The sequence below is a fragment of the Camelus dromedarius genome, chromosome 4 (assembly GCF_036321535.1).
Source record: "Camelus dromedarius isolate mCamDro1 chromosome 4, mCamDro1.pat, whole genome shotgun sequence".
NCBI classification, from domain to species: Eukaryota; Metazoa; Chordata; class Mammalia; order Artiodactyla; family Camelidae; genus Camelus; species Camelus dromedarius.
The window spans coordinates 3056439-3080140 of record NC_087439.1 but is presented as its reverse complement, the minus strand read 5'-3'; the positions used below and the strand labels follow the sequence as shown (position 1 = coordinate 3080140).

At 39.7% G+C, this 23702-nt stretch overlaps 1 protein-coding gene across 1 annotated transcript in view; it reads left to right on the top strand.

Moving 5' to 3' along the window:
• OCA2 (OCA2 melanosomal transmembrane protein) overlaps positions 1-23702 on the top strand; it is a 176413-nt gene that overhangs the window by 9688 nt on the left and 143023 nt on the right. The window contains exon 2 of the mRNA XM_031451151.2: positions 6649-6942. Within this exon, the coding sequence (XP_031307011.2) occupies positions 6695-6942 (248 nt within the window). The 5' untranslated portion in view covers positions 6649-6694. The remainder of the gene's footprint in view (positions 1-6648; positions 6943-23702) is intronic.

The following is a 23702-nucleotide window of genomic DNA, read 5'->3' as shown; positions in this document are numbered from 1 at the left end:
CCTATAATGTGAATGTCCCTTTCTGGATATGTGATTGGCAAACATTTTCTCCCAGCCTGTAGTTTATCTTTTCATCCTCCTAACAAGTTTTCAGAGGGCAAACATTTTTAATTTTTGGTGAATTTCAATTTATTAGGTGTTTATTTTTTATGGATTGTGCTTTTGGTATCAAGTTTAAGGCTCTTTGCCAAGTCCTAGATCATGAAGATTTTTTTCTTTGTTTACTTCTGTAGCTTATAGTTTTACATTTTACATTTAAGTCTGTGATCCATTTTGGATTAACTTTCATGTAGGATGTAAGATAAAGCTAAAGTTCCTTCCTTCCTTCCTCCCTCCTTTCTTCTTCCCTCCCTCCTTCCCTTCCTTCCTTCTTTGCTTGTGAATGTCCAATTTTTCAAACATTGTTTGTTGAACAGGCTCTATTTCTTGCATTGAATTGCTTTTGCACCTTTGTCAAAATCCATTGGGCACATTGGTGTGAGCCTATTTCTGGGTCCTCTGTTCTGTTGCATTGATCCATGTGTGTATGTCTCTGCCCACACCATAAACTCTTTGTTACTGTAGCTGTGGAGTAAAACTGGCAATCGAATAGATTGTTTTCTCCCATTTTAATCTTCTTTTTCCAGACTGTTTTAGTTATTCTCAATCATTTGCTTTTCCATATAAATTTTAGAATAATATTGTTTATATCTGCAAAAAGTCTTGCTGGAATTTTGATAGACATTGCATTAAATCTGTCTATCAATTTTGGGAACATTAACATCTTGTCTGTGTTCAGTCATCCAATCCATGAACTTGATTTATCTCTCCATTTATTTAGATCTTCTTTGATTTTTCATCAGCATTGCATAGTTTCCAGGATGTGAGTCAGTATATGTTTTATTAGATGTATACCTAACTTTTTAGTAATTGCAAATGGTATTGTGTTTTTAATTTTGATGTCATTATGTTCACTGATAGTATATGGAAGTATTAGATTTTGAAATGTTTATCTTGTATTCTATGACCACTGAACTCACTTATTAGTTCTATGAGGTTTTTTTTTTTTTTGGTACTTTTTTATATAGGAAATCATATCTGCAAATTGGGACAGCTTTATCTCTTAGTTTTCTTTTATCTAAGAATGTGTTGATTTCCCCTACATTCCTGAAGGATATTTTCACTAGATAGAGGATTCTGGGTTGACAGTTCTTTCCTTCCGTTACTTGAAAAATGTGGTGCTACTTCTGGCCTCCATGGTTTCTGTCATTTGAAGTTTTTTTCCCTTATAGGTACATCGTCATTCTTCTCTTGCTGGTTTTAAGATTTTTTTCTTTGTCTTCAGTTTTCAAAAGTTTGACTACAGTATACCTTGGCGTAGATTTCTTTGTGTTTATCTTCTTTAGGGTTCACTAAACTTCTTTGATCTGTAGGTATACGTTTTTGTCAAGTTTTGGGAGTTTTCAGACATTATTTCTTCAAATACTTTTTCAGCTATATAATATTCCTCTTCTACTCTTAGGATTCTTTTTTTTTTTTTAATTGATTTATAATCATTTTACAATGTTGTGTCAAATTCCAGTGTTCAGCACAATTTTTCTTATTTTCTTATTCTTATTTTCTTATTCTTATTCAATCCCCTTACGGGATTCTTATTATATGAACATTATACCTTTTATTATAGCCCCACAGGTCCCTGAGGGTCTGTTAATTTTTTTCTCTGTTGTTTGTGTTAGGTAATTTCAATTGTTCTATCTTCCAATTTGTTGATTCTTTTCTCTGTTTCCTCCATTTACCGTTGAGCTCATCTATTGAATTTTTAATTTTACTAGTGTGTTTTTCAGTTCCATTTGGCTCTTCTTTGCTGAGGCTTTCTATTTCTTCACTAAGACTTTCTACTTTTTTTATTTGTTTCACTTGTTATTACTTGTTCAAGCATTTTCATTTTTCAGGTGCCTTAAAAATTTTTGTCAGATAATTTTAGCATCTGTGTCATTTTGTGTTGTCATCTCCTTTTTTTCAAGTTGAGATTTTTCTTGGTTATCACTGTGACAGGTAATTTTGACTGAAACTTGCGCATTTCAAGTCTTATGAGGCTCTAATTCCTATTTAAGCTTTCTTTTTAGCTGGTTTCCTCTGACACCACTCCAGCAGATGGGACTGTTTCCTGCCTCATTGCTGTCAGATGGGATCAGAAATCCAAGTTCCCCACTTGACCTCAGTTGATATCAAGGTAGGGAAGGGCTTCTTACTTCTGGGTGGAGGTGTGGGAGCTCTGGCTTCCTACTGGGCCTCTGCTCATACCACCCTGGCTGGGAGGGATTGGGGAGCTGGGGGACCTCACTACGGCTCCTCGTGTGGCCTCTAGGGACACAGTTGGGTGGTGGCCTCACTACTGCTGCACAGTGGTGAAAGTTCTGATTCTCCTCTGACATCTCAGCAAGCAGGGCAAGGGGTCTCTCTTACTGCAGGGTAGGGGTGAGGTTCAGGTTTCCCACTTGTGGTCTCCACCTACGTGGGGGGAACATGCATAGGAAGGAGGGGGCCCTAGCACCCAGCAGAGATGAATGTCCCAGCTCCCTGTCCACTTTCTCTGACACCACCCGAGTGGGGATGGGGGACTGGGCCCCTTATTACAGCCTGATGAAGGTGGGGTCTAGGCTCACCACCTGGCCTTTGCTGTCTGGGTGGATGTGGGTCTGCGCCGTTTGGCTGCAGTAGACTAGTTACCATCCAAAAGCTTTCTATCCCGCTAGGCTGCCGCACTCCTGTTCCTCTGGCTAGAGAGGGCAGACTTTTCCTGGGGGGCATTTTTGGTCTGCGTCTGTCGGTGTTTCCAGATCGCTCACTTCTTCAGCTCCGTGTCTGGGTGAGACGTGAGACATCATAAACACCCAAGGACCTCCCTGCTGTGTCATTTCTTGGGTCCCTAACTTGTTTGCCTTCTGCCTGCCTTTCAGAGTCATCTCACAGTTATTTTATATAAAATGTTAGGTTTTTTCATTGTACTACGCTATGTTGCTGGGAGCACAGGTCCTGAGATGTATCTTTTTAGTGGTGATAATATGTTTGTGTGCTGGCCTACAGGATTCAGGACAGGAGCGGAACTGTAACAAAGCAGTCTGAGCAGGTGACAGTGGGCGGACTCCAGTGTGCCCCAGGGCTGCAGGCAGGCATGTCCTTGGGAGGCTGGGCACTGTATCCTCATGGCCTCATTTTGTCCGTGTGCCAGTCCTGGGACTTTTTGCCCTTGGAGACATTCCTTGCCCTCGCTGCCCTCTGCTCTGAATCTCAGTGTCTGGGTCCGGCTCTGGCTCCTGGGTCAGAAGCTTCCTGCTGAGTTTGGCCGGCAGGCGTCTCTGCCTGGGGACTGAGGAAGGAAGAGGCCAGTGCTTGGCGCTGTTTTACCCTGCTTTACGGAGCATCTCTTCTGGGCCCCAGCCTCTCTCAGAAAGGCCCACCATGGTTTCTGCACTCACCTTCTTCCCGGTGGGTCGAGGTTTCCTGCTGCTGCTAGTCTCCGGCCACTAGTAAGCTTCTCAGCACGTCCACCTCCCATGTCACATGTTTGTTTGATTATGTACTCAGAGCAGCTTCCATTTCCTTCTGGGACCCTGGCTGATTCCATCAGTGAAGGAGGGAAGAGGCAAAGTCAGTGGGTGAGATAGAAAAGGAGGGAAAGGAGTGGGAAGGAAATAGGTCAGTGGTAGAGCACATGCTTAGCATGCACAAGGTCCTGGGTTCAATCCTCAGTACCTCCCTTAAAGGGAAAAAAAAAGCTTAAAAAATTAATTAAAAAGAGAAAAGGAGGGAAGATATATAAGGGAGGTGGAGGAGAGCATGAATGAAAATTGCCTTGGGAGATGCAGTAGGATTTCTGGGCGGTGCTGGGGCCCCCCGGGAACCCAAATGTGGAGGCAAGGTGAGACCGTGAGCAGCACCCAGGGTTCTGCATGGCCACATCCAGCCACTTAAGGGGCAAGCCAGGCTTGGGGTCTTGCCACAGGCAGCAGATAGACTCCAGGGGGTGCCCGTGATCCCTACTGCCTGGTGTTCATGCTTTTCTGTGACGATCCCCTGCCCTTGGGTGAAGATGCTTCCAACCGATAGAAGATGGCAAAGGTGATGGACAGGATGTTACACTGTGACTGTGTTACAGTCTATGAAGCTCTTCCTTGCTGATTGTCTCTCCCTGAGATGCTCACTGTTGCTTGATAAAGTGAGCAGACATATGGGGGCCCACATAAGCAGGGGCTGCAGGAAGCCTGTGGGAAGTGAGGGTGGCCTCCAGCCGACAGCTGACGGGAAGCTGGCCCTCAGTCCTGCAGCCACCAGGAAGTGAATTCTGCCAACACCGAGTGATCTTGGAAGTGGATTCTTTCCCAGCCCAGTGACACCTGAGATCCTGGCAGAAGACTCAGTTAAGCCTGCCCCAGTGGCCCTGACCCACTGACGCTCTGGGTTATAAATGTGTGTTGTGTTAAGCTATTGATTTTGTGATAATTTGTTATGCAGCAATAGAGAACTCATGTATCAGGTGACCTTGACAGAATGCAAGAGGAGGCAAGTAAAAGGAGAGTGTCTGCTGGACCACAGAGTCTCACCTGGGAAAGGGGAGTGAGGATGTGGTGGTGGTGGCTGACGTGGGAGCAGGCCAGCTTCCTGCCTGTGCGACACTCACATAACTGAGGGCCCAGGGTGTAGATGCTGAAGCCAAAGAATGACAGGTATAGTAGTGGAGGGAGGGGGAGAGAGACAGACAGAGACAGACAGAGAGACAGACACCACAGACTAGGGCTTGGCTCTGCAGAGAATGACGGGACATGGCCAGGAAGACAGCCATCAGAGTACTATGGGGTGGGTGGTGTATTCCAATGCCAAGCCCTAAAGCAGCTGGAGCGCTTTAGGGAGGGGAATTGATGACAGTGGAGAGCTAAGAGGAGACCTCTGTAAACTCAATGAAGAGGGGAGAGGGGGACCTAGTGCAAAATTAGTGTAACCCAATGGAAAGTGAAAATGGGGGGCCCCTTGTTCAAAATGCAGGAAAAAAATGCTGTTAACAGTACTAAAATATAAGTTTTCCTTTTCCCCACAGTCTCTCTTGTTTTGTCATGGTGTTTTAAGTTGCTGTTCAATATTGTTATAATTATTATTATTATTACTTTATTGAAGTATAGTCAATTACAATGTGTCAATTTCTGGTGTACAGCATAATGTCCCAGTTCCCAGTCATCCATATATGTACATATATTCATTTTCATATTCTTTTTCATTAAAGATTATTACAATATATTTAATCAATATTATTTTTCTAAGTAAAGAAAAATTTAAATTATTATCATATATTTTATTGTTCATCTTTATGCTTCGCAACATCAGTTTAAACTGCAAAATGAGAGCATTTAACTTGTAGGTGGAATCATAGATGTCACACAATTTGTATTTTGTAGCTCAGATGTGCATATGGATTTTGTTCCTACCAGACAACGGACACACTGTGTGAAAACTAACTCTAATATTTTTATTTCACCTTTTGATACAAGCACATTCTATCGGCCCTTTCTGTCTTCTGCTTACTGATGAGTAAGTCATTAAGTTACCTTTTCAACAGAAGGAGTGGGTTAAAGCAGGGAAATCACAGTAATAAGGAAATACTAAGACTTCCTTGGTCACATCTGTGTTTTCTTCAAAAGCTGTTGCCTTTCCAAATTTGAAGTAAACTGTGATTCCACCAGAAACTGTGGTCTCTTGGGCTGTCAGCGCCACCACTCACTCAGTTGTAGACATAACACACTTACCTTGCGCTTGCTTGGAACTCCTACATGTCGTCCAGAATCTGTGATCACGGGGCATTGCGAGTCTCTGTGAACTGAGTGGCAAGGAATGGTGGACCACGAACTACACTCCTTCCACCCCACAGACACGTACATTGCTTCTCAATGCTGCAAATCCTTCTCAAAATTAGCTCACGATGATTTGGGCTTCATAGCAACTCTTGATAGCAAACCGTTGCTGCTGGTCACTGTGGGGTTGTGGGATGCTGCCAGCTGCGCACAAGTAAGTGGCAGTGGGTGGAGACATAATCCCCAAAGTAGAACACCATAGCCTTGCAAGTGTAGTCATTTTTCTCATATTTATAATAGGTATTATTATTTTCTCACTGCAAAGGTACTTGTTTACTAGATACAAAAATCATTAATCAGAGACAGAGACAAAGACAAAGGAGAATGCCCCAGTCATCTGTAACTCCGCCACCCAGAGACAGCCATGATTTGGAGGCTGTGTTTTTCGGTTTTCTATTCTATGTATATACTAGGTGCATATTTATTTCAAGAAATATATCCTAGTGTATCAATGGTGTTTATCATGTTTTAAGTGGTTCCTAATATCAGTATGTCTCTAGAGAGCATGTTTCATGTTTGCATAGTATTTCCTACTGTGTATATGTCACAATTTGCTTAATACTGTGTTGTTGAATAGTTAGGTCACTGCTGGGGTGAAATGTGCTAAAACACACCCTTAGAGATGTGTAGCCACAGTTTTCCCTATGATGTTAGAAGGCTGAAACACAGGAAGGGCCTCGGTGTAAGAGGTGTTTCTGCTGTACCATTCAGGAGTATGAATCCCTCAAGGTGCAAATGATATTCCCAGTTTGCTTTTTATCAACAGTGGTTTCTCCCTGGCTGACCCTAGTGAGAAGAGGGCCAGCAGAAGCATGCGTCTAGAGAGTAAAGACGGCCAGCTGGCCTCCGGCGTGCTGGAGATGGAGATACATCAGACGTCTGCCCCCGCGAGTGCTGGCCGGGGCGGACCGGGGCTGGTGGGGCCCGACACCAGCAACCGCAGGCCACAGCGGGGAGTCCGCCAGGCAGACCCCCTGGGCCCCCACCCCCGGGGGGCAGCCGGGCGGAGCTGCTGGGCTGCCGTGGACCCGGATTTGGACTCGTTCCTCACGGAGCAGAGGTAAGTTTGAAACCATTTTATCTTGGAGGTGTGGATTTCCACATTTTCCCACAATAGTTCACCGATTTTGGCTTTCCGTGAGCATAGTTCCCCCAGGTTTTTTGGTGGGAAAAACTTTCAGATGTTATGGGTGAATCTTTCCAGCGTTAGATCAATTTCCTGGCCTATTTTGAATGAATGCTATTTTCTAAAATGTGGCTAAGGTAAATCCGAAAGATATTAAAAAACAGAAAAGCAAATTTTTGACACGAAGGCTTGGCATTTAGTGTATTATTTAAGGCATTAAAAGTATTACATGAAGCTTTGAAGCATATTTATATATATTTGAACATGTTTTATTCCTATAAATATATTAAGTGAATCAACTGAATGTTGTTTTTCATATCAAAAAATTCTGGATTTACTTGAAAAAGAAAACTTTGATAAACATTTAAGTATTTACCGACGTGAAGAGAGCAAATACGTATAAAAGCCGCATCCTATGAGTAGGTGTCTGTGGTGCCCGTGTAGGGCATACTGAGTACCCAGTCCTAAAAGGATGCAAGGCTAATGGGATTCTGAATTCCAGAAAAAGACTTTGCAGTGAGATGAGAGTCTGGAAAATCAGGAGAGGAAGTATTTTCCAAGTTCTTTCTCCTTACTTACTCCTTCAGTGCACCAGAGGTGACCTGAGGACACCCACCATGCGATTTATGGGTGGGAGGTCCTGACTCTGGGCAGAGTCGAGGGGAGGAGGTGGGGCACACTGGGGGCTGGGGAGGCAGCTGGGCTGCACCAGCAGTCGTCTGAGGATGGCAGGAAAGCTGGGGGGCAAGAGAAGGCCTTTTGTGCAGCTTGCTTATCCCTCTGTGTCCCCATATTGTGAGGACAGAGCCCAGAAGTTTTCACCTTCCCCAAGAGCAGAATAGAAAGTAGGTACAGGGCCTGGGGAGCTAACCTGGAAATCTCAGCAGGGCAAAGGCCCAGCCCTCAGGGGTGCGGCGCTGAGAGTTGATGCAGCCAAGAGGCAATGGCTGTGGAAGGGGACCCCACCGCAGATGAGGCCGGTGAGGACCCAGGGCTGCAGAGGTGAGCACTCTTGAGACACACCTCCCCCTGGTGAACTGCCAGGAGAGGGAGAAAGAGCAACCAGCGCACGGCCAGAGGCAGCTTACAACAGCCCCTTCAGAGTAGCCGTGGTTAGTCCTGCAGTGTGGACAGTGTGAATGAAAAATACTGCCAGCCATGTCAGTAAAATAAAGGATGCTGTGGCCATCAAGCCATCAGCCACTCCCACCACCCCCTGACAGTGAGCAGAGGGAACTCAGAATGCAGACAAGCAGGCAGCCAGGCCTCTGCAGCCACCCTAGCAGTGCCCCCTGAGGGAACTCAGGATGGGAAAGAACAGGACGCTGGCCCTAGACAGCTGGGTGCCCATCGAAGGAGCGATTTCAGTGAGCCCAGACCTTTGCACCTTCCTATGCATAGAAAAGCACTAAATTCCTTAACTTGAGGTATCTGGTTTTCTTTAATTAACAGTAACCTTTTGGTGCTCTGGCGACCTGATCTTTGCTGCAAAAACTCATATATCTTGGCTTTTACCTTGCCACTTTGGAACAGTCTTTTAGAGCGATCTGAGAGGCTGTCATCTGGGGCTTAAGTCCTCAGAAATGTATGCCGAATAAAACATAGCTCTCAGCTTTTCAGTTGTGCATTTTATTTCAGTCAACAGCACCTAGGAAAAGGACCAGCTCTGTGTGAGTGACTGCAAGTGTGGAGGACATAGTGCCACCCCACAGGTGCACTTAGCCGAGCTCATGAGATGACATGCAGCTCCTGGGCCCTCAGGTGCGGTGTTACCTGGTGGTCTCCAAAGCGTCTCTTTCTAAAGGTTGCTTCAAGGATTCCTTACATTTTGTCCTTCTTGTTTCATGAAGATAAGTGGAAAGTGAAAAGAACAAGTGTTCTTATGGGTGATGAGATGTGCAGATCTTTTAAACCTAACATAGGTGAAGGAAGATGGAAGCCATTAGGTTGGCAACAACACCAACTCTGTAACATCAGTGGATTTAAAAATTTTAAACTATTACAGATTTGTGAAGAGAATGAGTAAAACTAAAGAATGCTATGAGAGGCCAAGAATAGATTACTTTATCTTGTGCTGAAAAGATGATTTGGGATTTCATACTTTTTAACTCTGTGAGAACAGTCTCCTTACAACCTGTTTATCTGCTACTAGTTTTGAGCAGCAGGGAAGCGGGCAAGGGTTTGTGGCCTGTTGTGCTGCCTTGTCTTTTTGCTGACAGGAGCCCAGAGGCAATTTCTCAGATCAGTTACACCACTTGTGTACAAACTGGTTAGTGTTTTCTTAGAACTATTAAAATCAGGGTATCAGTACACAGGAAGCAGGAAGGAAGAGACTGTTAGTTATCTACTGCCGTGTAACAAAGTACTCCACAATTTAACATCTTAAAACAACACAGAATTGTTTTCTGACAGTTTTGTGAGTCATGAATCTGTGCCTGGCTTAGCTGGGTCCTCAGCTCAGGTTCTTTCATGGATGGGGTGAGAACACGTGGTCAGCAGGGCCTGCAGCATCTCAAGGTTCAAGTGGGCAGGGTCTGTCCAGTTTTCCCAGCACCTCTTGTGGAAGAACTGTCTTTTCTCCATTGTATAGTCTTGCCTCCTTTGTCATAGATTAATTGCCCATGTAAATGTGGGTTTATTTCTGGGCTCTCTCTTTTGTTCTACTGAGCTATGTGTCTTTTTATTTTTTATTATTGTTACTGTTACTATTATTATTATTATTAGTGCCAGTCCCATGCTGTTTTGATTGCTACAGCTTTGTGTATAGTTTGAAATCAGTAAGCTTGATGCATCCCATTTTGCTCTTTTTAAAGATTTTTGGGGCTGGGGGGTACTGTTTGGTGTCTTTTGTGTTTCCATACAAATTTTAGAATTATTTCTTCAAGTTCTATAAAAAATGCCATTGGTATTTTGATAAGGATTGCATTGAATCTATAGATTTCCTTGAGTAGTATGATCATTTTAACAATATTAATTCTGATCCACGAGAACAGTTTATCTTTCCATTTGTTGGTGTCATGCATTTAGGATGGTGATCTTTCATCAACATCGTATAGTTTTCCAAGTGTAGGTGTTTTATCTTCTTGTTTAGAGTTATTACTAGGTATTTTATTCTTTTTGATGCAATTGTAAATGGGATTATTTTCTTGCTTTGTCTTTCTGATAGCTCATTGTTAGTACAGAAACAGATTGCTGTATATTAATTTTATATCCTGCAAGTTCATTGATGAGTTCTAATAGTTTCTTGGTGGCATATTTAGGATTTTCTTTTTCTTTTTATTTTTTTAACATTTTTTATTGATTTATAATCATTTTACAATGTTGTGTCAAATTCCAGTGTTGAGCACAATTTTTCAGTCATACATGGACATATACACATTCATTGTCACATTTTTTTCTCTGTGAGCTACCATAAGATTTTGTGTATATTTCCCTGTGCTATACAGTATAATCTTGTTTATCTATTCTACAATTTTGAAATCCCAGTCTATCCCTTCCCATCCTTTGCCCCCTTGGCAACCACAAGTCTGTATTCTATGTCTGAGTCTATTTCTGTCCTGTATTTATGCTTTGTTTTTTGTTTGTTTGTTTTTGTTTTTTAGATTCCACATATGAGCAATCTCATATGGTATTTTTCTTTCTCTTTCTGACTTACTTCACTTAGAATGACATTCTCCAGGAGCATCCATGTTGCTGCAAATGGCATTATGTTGTCGATTTTTATGGCTGAGTAGTATTCCATTGTATAAATATACCACCTCTTCTTTATCCAGTCATCTGTTGATGGACATTTAGGCTGTTTCCATGCCTTGGCTATTGTAAATAGTGCTGCTGTGAACATTGGGGTGCAGGTGTCATCCTGAAGTAGGGTTCCTTCTGGATACAAGCCCAGGAGTGGGATTCCTGGGTCATATGGTAAGTCTATTCCTAGTCTTTTGAGGAATCTCCACACTGTTTTCCATAGTGGTTGCACCAAACTGCATTCCCACCAGAAGTGTAGGAGGGTTCCCCTTTCTCCACAGCCTCTCCAGAAATTGTCATTTGTGGATTTTTGAATGACGGCCATTCTGACTGGTGTGAGGTGATACCTCATTGTAGTTTTGATTTGCATTTCTCTGGTAATTAGTGATATTGAGCATTTTTTCATGTGCCTTTTGATCATTTGTATGTCTTCCTTGGAGAATTGCTTGTTTAGGTCTTCTGCCCGTTTTTGGATTGGGTTGTTTATTTTTTTCTTACTGAGTCATATGAGCTGCTTATATATTCTGGAGATCAAGCCTTTGTTGGTTTCATTTGCAAAAATTTTCTCCCATTCCGTAGGTTGTCTTTTTGTTTTACTTATGGCTTCCTTTGCTGTGCAGAAGCTTGTAAGTTTCATTAGGTCCCATTTGTTTATTCTTGCTTTTATTTCTTCTAGGAGAAAATTTTTGAGATGTATGTCAGATAATGTTTTGCCTATGTTTTCCTCTAGGAGTTTTATTGTATCTTGTCTTATGTTTAAGTTTTTGATCCATTTTGAGTTGATTTTTGTATATGGTGTAAGGGAGTGTTCTAGCTTGATTGCTTTACATGCTGCTGTCCAGTTTTCCCAACACCATTTGCTGAAGAGACTGTCTTTATTCCATTGTATATTCTTGCCTCTTTTGTCAAAGATTAGTTGACCAAAAGTTTGTGGGTTCATTTCTGGGCTCTCTATTCTGTTCCATTGGTCTATATGTCTGTTTTGGTACCAATACCGTGCTGTCTTGATGACTGTAGCTCTATAGTATTGTCTGAAGTCTGGGAGAGTTATTCCTCCAGCCTCTTTCTTTCTCTTCAGTAATGCTTTGGCAATTCTAGGTCTTTGATGGTTCCATATAAATTTTATTATGATTTGTCCTAGTTCTGTGAAATATGTCCTGGGCAATTTGATAGGGATTGCATTAAATCTGTAGATTGCCTTGGGCAGTGTGACCATTTTAACAATATTGATTCTTCCAATCCAAGAGCATGGGATATCGTTCCATTTTTTAAAGTCTTTTTTAATTTCCTTCATCAATGGTTTATAGTTTTCTGTGTATAATTCTTTCACCTCCTTGGTTAGATTTATTCCCAGATATTTTATTACTCTGGGTGCTATTTTAAAGGGGATTGTTTCTTTACTTTCTTTTTCTGTTGATTCATCATTAGTGTAAAGAAATGCAACTGATTTTTGAATGTTAATTTTGTAACCTGCTACCTTGCTGAATTCTTCAATCAGCTCTAGTAGCTTTTGTGTGGACCTTTTAGGGTTTTCTATATATAGTAACATGTCATCAGCATACAATGACACTTTTACCTCTTCTTTTCCAATCTGGATCCCTTTTATTTCTTTCTCTTGCCTGACTGCTGTGGCCAGGACTTCCAGGACTATGTTGAATAGGAGTGGTGATAGTGGGCATCCTTGTCTTGTCCCAGATTTTAGTGGGAAGCTTTTGAATTTTTTTTACCATTGAGTACTGTGCTGGCTGTAGGTTTGTCATATATAGCTTTTATTATGTTGAGATATGTTCCCTCTATACCCACTTTGGCAGGAGTTTTTATCATAAATGGGTGTTGAATTTTATCAAATGCTTTTTCTGCATCGATTGAGATGATCATGTGGTTTTTGTCCTTTCTCTTGTTGATGTGATGTATTACACTGATTGATTTGTGTATGTTGAACCAGCCTTGTGTCCCTGGGATGAACCCCACTTAGTCATAATGTATAATCTTTTTTATGTGTTGTTGGATTCTATTTGCTAAAATTTTGGTGAGGATTTTGGCGTCTATGTTCATCAGTGATACTGGCCTATAATTCTCTTTTTTTGTAGTGTCTTTGCCTGGTTTTGGTATCAGGGTGATGGTGGCTTCATAGAATGAGTTTGGGAGTATTCCCTCCTTTTCAATCGTCTGGAAGATTTTGAGAAGGACTGGTATGAGTTCTTCTTTGTATGTTTGGTAGAATTCCCTGGTGAAGCCGTCCGGTCCTGGACTTTTATTTGTAGGAAGGTTTTTAATTGCTATTTTTATTTCCTTTATAGTGTTTGGATTGTTCAAGTGGTCAGTTTCTTCTTGATTCAGTTTCGGTGGATAGTATGTTTCCAGAAACTTGTTCATCTCCTCTAGGTTGTCCAGTTTGGTTCCATATAGTTTTTTGTAATATTCTTGTATGATATTCTGTATTTCTATGTTATTTGTTGTAATTTCTCCATTTTCCTTTCTTATTTTGCTAATTTGTGCTCTCTCTTTTTTCTTCTTTGTGAGTTTGGCCAGAGGTTTGTTGATTTTATCTACTTTTTCAAAAAACCAGCTTTTGGTTTGGTTGATTTTTTCTATGGTCTTGTTAATCTCTATTGTATTTATTCCCTCCCTGATCTTTATAATTTCCTTCCTTCTTCTGCCTTTTGGGGCTTTTTGTTCTTCTTTTTCTAATTCATTCAGGTGGTGGGTTAAATTGTTTATTTGAGATTGTTCTTTTTTGAGGAAGGCCTGTATCGCTATAAACTTCCCTCTTAGCACTGCCTTTGCTGTGTCCTATAGATTTTGAGTGGTTGTGCTTTCATTGTCATTTGTCTCAAGGTATTTTTTAATTTCAGCTTTGATTTCCTCATTGACCCATTGTTTTTTAAATAACATATTGTTTAATCTCCATGCTTTCCTTTTTTTCTCCTTTGTTTCTCTGTTGTTGATTTCTAGTTTCATGGCACTGTGGTCAGTAAAGATGCTTGAGATAATTTCTATCTTCTTAAAATTGTTGAGGTTTCTTTTTGCCCAAGTACATGATCAATCCTGGAAAATGTTCCATGTGCACTTGAAAAGAATGTATATCCTATTTGGGGGGGGGTGTAATGCTCTGAAAATATCCACCAAATCTAGTTTTTCTATTGTATTATTTAATTTCTCTGTTGCCTTATTTATTTTCTGTCTGGAAGATCTGTCTAGTGATGTTAATGCAGTGTTAAAATCTCCAACTATGATTGTATTCCCATCAATATCCCCCTTAATCTCTGTTAGTAATTGTTCCATGTACTTAGGTGCTCCTATATTGGGTGCATATATATTAACGAGTGTAATATCCTCATCTTGTATCACTCCTTTAATCATTATAAAATGTCCTTCTTTATCTTTCTTTATGGACTTCGTTTTAAAGTCTATTTTGTCTGAAATCAGTACTGCAACACCTGCTTTTTTGACTTTTCCATTTGCATGGAATATCCTTTTCCATCCTTTCACTCTCAATCTATATGTGCCCTTCTCCCTAAAGTGTGTCTCTTGTATGCAGCATATTGAAGGTTCTTGCTTTATTATCCAGTCTGCCACTCTATGTCTTTTGACTGGAGCATTTAGTTCATTAACATTTACAGTAATTAATGATAGATGTGTGTTTATTGCCATTTTGAACTTCTCTTTGCAGTTGATTTGGTATTTCCTCTTTGTTCCTTTCTTCTTCCTTTTGTGGTTTGGTAATTTTCCTTTGTATTATCCTGGATTTTATTTAATTTTTGTGACTCCCTTGTAAGTTTTTGGCTTGTGGTTACCCTTTTTCGTAAATCTATTAGCCCATTACTGTAACTGTTTAGTATCACATTAACTGCAAACAGTGACAGGTTTCCTTCTTTTCCACTTTGGATTTCTTTTATTTCTTTTTCTTGTCGGATGCTGTGGCTATGACTTCCAATATTGTGTTGAATAAAGAAGGCGAGAGTGGACATTCCTGTCTTGTTCCTCATCTTAGAGGAAATGCTCTCAGATTTTCACTATTGAATATGATGTTAGCTGTGAGCTTGTCATACATGGCCTTTGTTATGTTGAGGTATGTTCCCTCTATACTCACTTTGTTCAGAGTTTTTATCATGAATAAATGTTGAATTCTGTGAAAAACTTTTTCTTCATCTATTGAAGTGTTCATACGATTTTTATTCTTCAGTTTGTTAATGTGGTGAATCACATTGATTGATTTGTGGATATTGAGCCATCCTTGCACCCATGGGATAAATCTCACTTATCATCATGTAAGATCCTTTTATGTATTGTTGAATTTGATTTGCTAATATTCTGTTGAGGATTTTTGCATGTGTTCATCAGTGACATTGACTTGTAATTTTCTTTTTTAGATTCCACATATAAGTAATATAGTATTTGTATTTCTCTCTCTGAGTTGCATAGTCTCTAGGTCCACCCACACTGTTGCAAATGACAATATTTTATTCTTTATTATGGCCGAGTAATATTCCATCGTGTGTGTGTGTGTGTGTGTGTGTGTGTGTGTGTGTGTGTGTGTGTAGGGGGGTGCACATCTTCTTTATCCACTCATCTGCTTTTGGGTACTTGGGTTGATATCATGTCTTGGCTATTGTAAATATGTTGCTCTGAACATTGGGGTGCATGTATCTTTTTGAATTAGTATTTTCATTTTTCTGAATGTATTCCCAGGAGTGGAAATGCTGCATCATATGGTAGTTCTATTTTCAGTTTTTAAGGAATCTCCATACTGTTTTCCACAGTGGCAGCACCATTTTACATTCCCACCAACAGTGTATGAGGGTTCCTTTTTCTCCACCTCCTTGTCAAATTTGTTATTTGTAGATTTTCGCTGATAGTTATTCTGATAGGTGTGAGGTGATAATCTCATTGTGGTTTTGAATTGCATTTCTCTAATAATTAGCAATATTGAGCATCTCTTACATACCTGTTGGCCATATGTTTGTCTTCTTTGGGGAAATGTCTATATAAGTCTCATATTGATTGTTTAAATTGTATTGTTTGTTTTTTGATTTTGAGTTATATAAGCTATTTGTGTATTTTGGATATTAACCCCTTGTTGGTTGGATTGTTTGCAATATTTTCTCCCGTTCTGTAGGTTGTCTTTTTGTTTTGTTGATGGCTTCCTTTGCTGTGCAAAAGCTCTTAAGTTGGTTAGGTTCCCCCTCCTTTTTTTTTTTTTTTTTTTTTTTTTTGCTGTGGGAAACTGATCTCAGAAAATATTGCTAAGATTTACATCCAAAAATGTTTTGCCTCTGTTCTCTTCTAGGAGCTTTATTGTGTCATGTCTTACATTTAGTTCTTTAAACCATTCTGAGTTTATTTTTGTGTATGGTGTGAGGGAGTGTTCTAATTTGTTTTACATGTGGCTGTCCAGCACCAATTATTGAAGAGACTGCCTTTTCTCTACTGTATATTCTTGCCTCCTTTGTTATAGATTAATTGACCATGGATGCATGGGTTTATTTCTGGACTGTCTATTCTGTCTGCTGATCTGTGAGTCTGTTTTTGCACCAGCATCTTGCTGTTTTGATGACTGTAGCTTTGTAGTATAGTTTGTAATCTGAAAGTTTTATACCTCTAGTTTTGTTCTTTTTTCCTCAGGATTGTTTTGGCAACTTGGGGTCTTTTGTGATTCCATATAAATTTTAGGATTATTTATTCTAGTTCTGTAAAAATGTCATGGACATTTTGATAGGGATTGCATTAACTCTGTAAATTGCTGTGTGTAGTATGGCCATTTTAATAATAAATTAATTCTTCCAAAAGAGCACAGGGTATTTTTCCATTTCTTTGAATCTCTTTAAAATGTTCATCAATGTTTTATAGTTTTCAGTGTACAGGCCTTTCACCTCCTTAGTTAAGTTTATTCCTAGGGTTTGTGTTTCTGTTTTTGTTTTTGTTTTTGATGCGACTTTTAACAGGATTGTTTTTTTACTTTATCTTTCTGATATTTCATTATTAGTGTATAAAAACACAACACATTTCTGTACATTAATCTTGTATCCTGCAATCCTGCTGAATTTATTTATTAGTTCTAATAGTTTTTGAGTGGGGACTTCAGGGATCCCTAAATAGAGTATCAGGTCTTCTGCAAACAGTGACAATTTTACCTCTTCCCTTCCAATTTGGATATCTCTTATTTCTTTTTCTCGTCTGATTGCTATTGGTAGGACTTCCAATACTATGTTAAATAGAAGCATCTTTATCTTTTTCCTGAATTTCGCAGGAAGGCATTCAGCTTTTCACCGTTGAGTATTAGGTTGGCTGTGGGTTTGTTGTAAGTGGCCTTAATCATGTTGCGATATATTCCCTCTGTACCTACTCTGATGAGAATTTTTATCATGAATAGATGTTGAATTTTGTCAAATGCAATTTTTGTATCTATTGATCCTGTGGCTTTTGTTTTTCCTTTTGTTAATGTGGTGTATCCCATTTATTGATTTGAGTTTATTGAACCATCCTGTGACCTTGGGATAAAACCAATTTGATCATGTTGTACAATCCTTTTTATGTATTGTTGGGTTTGTTTGCTAATGTTTTGTTGAAGGATTTTGTGCCTATATTCATCAAAGATACTGGCCTGTAATTTTCATTTTTATAGTTTTGGTATCAGGGTAATGGTGGCTTGTAGAACAAACTTGAGAGTGTTCCTTCCTCTTCAATTTTATGGAATAGTTTGAGAAAGATAGGTCTAAATTCTTCTTCATAGGTTTGGTAGAATTTCCCAGTGAAGCTATCCAGTCCTGGACTTTTGTTCACAGGGAGTTTTAAAAAAATTATTACTACAGATTCTGTTTCACTTCCAGTGATAAGTCCATTCAAGTTTTCTGTTTTTTTCTTGACCAAGTCTTAGCAGTCTATATGTTCCCAGAAATTTGTCCATTTCTTCTAGGTTGTCCAGTTTGTTGGCATATAACTGTTCATCGTATTGTCTTACGATTTTTTTAAAGTCTCTGTGGCATTGGTTGTTATTTCTCCTCTTTCATTCTTTATTTTATTTATTTGGGCCCTCTCTCTTTTCTTCTTGGTGAGCTTGGCTAAAGGTTTATAAATTTTGTTTATCTTTCCAAAAATAACCATTACTTGTTTTTTTTTTTTTTAATCTGTATTTTATTTCCTCTCTGATCTTTCTTATTTCCTTCCTTTTGCTGACTTTGGGCTTTGTTTGTTCTTCTTTTTCTAATTCTTTTAGGTGGTAGGTTGTTCATTTGAGATTTTCCTTGTACCTTCAGGAAGGCCCATTTCACTATGAACTTCCCTTTTAGAACTGCTTTTGTTGCATTCCATAGACTTTGGAAAGTTGTGTTTTCATTTTCATTTGTCTCAAGGTATTTTCTGATTTCTCCTCTGATTTTATCTTTGACCCATTATTTTTTCAGTGGCATGTTTGTTTAGTCTCCACGTGTTTGTTCTTTTCCTGTTTTTCTTTCTATTTTTGATTTCTAGTTCTGTACTGTTGTGGTCAACAAAGATGCTTGATATAATTTCTGTACTCTTAAATGAGTTGAGTATTGTTTTGTAACCTAGTATGTAGTCTATCCTAGAAAACAATCCATGCATGTTTGGAAAAAATGTGTATTCTGATTTTTTTTGGATGTAGTGACCTGTAAATATCAATGAAGTTCAACTGGTCTGTTCTGTCATTTAGGGCCTCTGTTGCTTTATTGATTTTCTGTCTGGATGATCTGTCCATCATTGTCAGTGGGGTGTTAAAAGTCTTCTCTTATTTTTTTGTTATTTTCAAGTTCTCCCTTTTTGTTTGTTAGTATTTGTTTTATATATTTAGGTGCTGCAAGATGGATGTATATATGTTAATGAGTATAATATCTTTTTCTTGTATTGATTCCCTTATCATTATATAATGCCCTTCTTTGTCTTTCATTATAGCCTTTGTTTTAAATTCTATTTGGTCTGATAAGCATATTGCTACCCCTAGTGTCTCGTCATTTCCGCTTGCATGAAATATGTTTTTCCATCCTTTTACTTTCAGCCTGACTGTATTTTGCCCTGAAGTGAGCCTCCTGTAGGCAGCATATTGAAAAGTCTAGCTTTGCTATTCAATCAGCCACCCTATATCCTTTGATTAGAGTATTTAGTTCATTTACATTTAGTATTTATTGATAGATATGTACTTATTTCCTGTTTTCCACTTGTTTCTTTGTAGTTTTCTTTGTTCATTTCTTCTGGCAGAATAGGCCTTCAGGTAGACATTTTCAGGAGAAGATTTTGACATTTACTGGACAACTGCCAGCTTCTGCAACAAGCTGGCTAAGAACAGCCATGCAGTCATGTATGTTTGGCTTTATTGCTAGTATGTCTACTTCATATGCCCAGCTGGGCTCAGTCACCACCTGACCACCCCAAAAATCTGTCTTTTTAAATTATAAACTTGAATTATAAACTTCAAAAATCACACTGTTAGGTTACTAGCTATTTGAGCTTTTTTCCTTAGAGAGAAGAACAATTCAAATTAGACTTCAAATACATTTGATTTTCTTACATTCAAGTAAATCCTAAAATTGTTTCTGTAAATCTCAGTAAAGATCCAAGCTTTTGGATATACCTTTAGACTTTTTTTTTGTGATTAGTAATGAGACAGGAAGGAAGGGAGCAGGACACAGCCATTATTAAAAGAATGACACAGCCATTAGCACCAAGATGGTGGAAGATTCACCTCCCAGTAGACCTTGAGCTTTAATATACGCTCATTGAAATACAATCACTGCTTAATGTCACTCCCACAGGTGCCAGGGCAGTTTCAAGGCTGATTATGATCAGATCAAAGGTCAAAAGGTGGGTGATGGCCCATTTCCTGGAAATTCCAGCCCTTTCCCCAAAGTAGTTGGCATAATCCTCCCCCTTGTTAGATATGAAATCACCTAGCCCAAGGGCTCAACTTGTGGCCTTCCGGTTTTGCTAGTTCACGTGGTGGGGGTGTTAGGCTGAAGAATCAGGAACCTGCGCTCATGTTTCCGCTTCTTTGCTGACAAATGAATACGGATGCAGCCTCTGAGTAGCCGGGGCTGTGGGCTCTTCTTTCTGTGCTTAATTCAACCGAAAAGACTGGCTCTGCTCACACAGAACCATGACAAACTCTCAGGTGAGGAATTACAATCTCCCAGGCCTTCTGAAAAATTGCACATGAGTGGGCGGCAGCTTCCCTGCTCACTTTCCTTCCTCAGTCTGCTTTCTGTCAGTGACGACACACTTTGTTGTTTCGTATGATCACTTTTGAGGCAAACCTAACTTTTCCTCTGCCTGCTACTTTGCTTTTTTCCTTCTGGAAAGATAGGTTGGGCCAGTGAAGCCAGTATGAAAATTGGCCACAAATGATAGATGGATAGATGGATGGATAGACAGATAGACAGATAGACAGACAGAAATAGAATGGCACTTTGCATTCCTTGCTATTGGCCCTGGGCCCCTTGCCAAGCAGAGCTGACCACTGTGTCTTCACTGGCGGTGTCTACATGACATAGGGCTGGAGAGAGACAGGGAACAAACTTCTTTCTCCACCACTGATACCCAAATCACCACCTCCCCAGAGTGTCCTTTGCAATAACCGTTGTCTCTTTTCTGGTCTTTAGAAATGTAAATCCTCTCAGAAGAGTACCTAATATATTAGGTACTCAATATTTTCAACTTTCTCAGAGCCTTTTTTCCCTTAATAAAATGGCAAAAGCATCATAGGACTGTCAAGTGTCTGAATCTAAGAAGACCTAGGGAAACAACATGGGAGAGGTGGGAGGGGTGGCCAACACACTGTGTCCGTCCTGCAGGTTGGTACAGATGGCTCTTGCTAATAACCATGGCAGTGGAATTTCTTGACAATGGTGGACTTGAATCAATTCTGGCTGTTTATAATTTACAGCTTGAGGATTTAAAATGTGACTAATACCCAGGGCTGCGGGGACAAGGATTTGTTCCCTCCCCTAACTGCACCATAATGAGGTCAGGTGCTCTGTGGACCGTGGGCACCAAGACACTTCCTGACCCAGTGACTCCACTTCTAAGACTCTGTCCTAAGGAACTATCAGAAGCAAACATAGAGACTTATCTACCAGGAATCTCATAACCGTTGTTACTTATCTTCATGACAAACTAGAAATTCCCTAAATTTCCAACAATAGATGGATGGTAAAGCTTAATGTGGTGATCCATGTAATGGAATATGATGCCAACATTAAAACTACTTGTAGATGAATATCTAATAACACAGGAAATGCTAATGACATGGCTAAGTTGAATAATCAAAGGACAAAGCAATTTCTGTATGTAAATTATGTCTACTCATGCATATATTTGAACTTGACTTAATATTTATTTATATATAGGAAAAAAGACTGAAAGGAAGTTCTTTAAATGTTAACAGTGGGCATCTCTGAGTTATAGAATTATATACAATTGTTATGTTATTTGTTATCCTCTTCCATAGTTTCCAAGTTATTAAAAATAAATATTTCCCCCTTAGAAATTTGTAGGCACATATGAATTTTGCAAATATATATAGAGTTACTGAGACATGGGGAAAAATACATGCTGTTGAAATTTGTGAATTTTGAAAGCACCCTGGCTTAGATGTGAAGTTAGAGAACTGTTGATGTGATTTCTTTTTTTTTTTAATGGAGTTACTGGGGATTGAACCTGGGACCTTATGCATGCTAAGCAGGCGCTCTACCACTAAACTGTACCTTCCCCCCGACTTCCTTTTTTCAGAAGGAGAAAGGGTCAGGAATAATACAGATGTTATAAATATTTTCTACCTTAAGTCAGAAAGAAAAATGCCAGGATTTCAGTTCTGTGGACTGTCATTTTTGTCTTTTTTTTTTTAATTTAAGTATAGTCAGTTACAATGTGTCAATTTCTGGTGTACAGCATAATGTTTCAGTCATACATATACATACATATGTTCATTTTCATATTCTTTTTCATTATAGGTTATTACAAGATATTGAATATAGTTCCCTGTGCTATACAGAAGAAATTTTGTTAATCTATTTTATATGTAGTTGTTAGTATTTGCAAATCTCAAACTCCCAATTTATCCTTTCCCACCCCCTTTACCCCTTGGTAACCATAAGTTTGTTTACCATGGTGGACTGCCATTTTTATTCCTAGGCTCTTGGAACAATGGAAAATAATATCTGGACAGTGTCAAATTAAGTTTAAATTTGGAACAGCCTGAAGTCTCTTGGGGATATTTCCTAGTGAAATTCATTTTATTTTTGGTGTCTTAAAGGCATAACTAAATATAAAAAAGCTTAGAAACTATTCCCTACACTTAATCATGACTATTAAATACTTTGTGTGCACAAAATGCAACAGAAATGTTAAATAATGAGATCAGGTGGGCATGGCCACCTCAGAGAAAACACAATATACTCTTGACTTTTCCCATTTCTGATTTTCCTTTTTCATGGCAACAAGTCGAATTGTCCTCATTGTGTAAAGTGATTGTGCTGTGAGCTGTTCTGAGACCCTGCGAGGTTGTGCTTTCTGAGGAGAAATAGCACCTCTGCTCTCTTGAACAGTCTCCCCTCTTCAGAGGGCCAGTGGTGATTACAAGCATATTGTTGATTTAATGGTTTAGAAAACTGTTTTATTTTAGTCAAAAAGCCAATCTTATGATGCAAATAAGCTATGATTGCTGGAGTTCAACTCATACGTTATCAAGTATTTGTTAAGAATTTGCACTGACCTGGGTACCACTTAAGGTACCAGATAAAACAAGAATGGCAGTCATTCATAAGGAGCTTACGGTCTAATAGAAATAATTGAATCAATAGCCAAACTCTCTTTTTCTGCTTTCCATTTACATCTCCTTATTTAATGCAACAAAACTGAGTTATTTCCTTTTAATCTACATTATACAGCTGAGAAAATGAAGCTCAGGGTGGTTAAATAATGTGAATGATGTCATGATAACAGTCAGCTTTCGCAGATGCTGTGTAACAAACCAGCCCAGGGAGTGACAGAAAACACCTGGATATTAATAGACTTACTGGGACATTTAGCTAAATGCACCTGAGGCCCTTCTGGATTTGCAGTTATGAGAGGTGAAAATTTAAAAACCCAGCTAATTGAACAGATAAAAGAAGGTGTACTAACTATAAAATCCCTCAGGCAGAATTCCACTTCCACCTCTCCACTCTAATCTGTGCTCATCAAGGCATCGATGCCAGGCTCATTCCCTGCCAGGCTCTCCTCCACTGGTGTTAAAGCCCCTGAAGTCCTCAGTCATCTGTGTTCCCCACTGTAAGTGCCTAGGGCTGCTCAGAGGTGGTGCCCAGAGGACACCAGCTGGCTGGAGACAGACTCCTTCCCTGACTGGAGTGCGACATGATGGGTGTTGTTAGATCCGGTCCGGGACCCTCGGTTTCACTCATCAGCGAGACCAGTCGTCTTGCCTGTGTCACAGGTGCATGCTTGAGTGAGAAAGAGAAAACGGATGGAAACAGTTTCCTTTGCTTTGCACTTATGATCTGAAGTTATTTCCCCAGGTGAGTGTTTCACAGCATCCACAGCAGCTCCACATGGCCTCGGCACCTTTAGGAAAGGCAATGTACTAGAATATAAAATGACATATTCCCAACAATTAGGAATGAAAACGATTTCCACAAGTTTTCATGAAAAACTAGCTGCTTTTAAACATCGAATGTCCCTTAATGAGGGTGACCATATATCCAGGGGCTGGGGGCTCTGTCGTGTCTGTGCCATTATTTCCCTCTTAAAAGTCTCCTGGTTTGGACGCTAAGTTTATGAACAGGCCAAAGCCCAGTGGAAGGGGTTCAGGTGCAGTGTGAACCTTTGCTTTGCTTCAGTTGTGGCTTCTGACCCGCTGAGGGCCCCCTCCCTGCCATCCTGTTTATCATCTTATTATAACTCCATTGGCCAGACTGTTGCTGCTTGATCTCTCAAGGGAAGTTGAA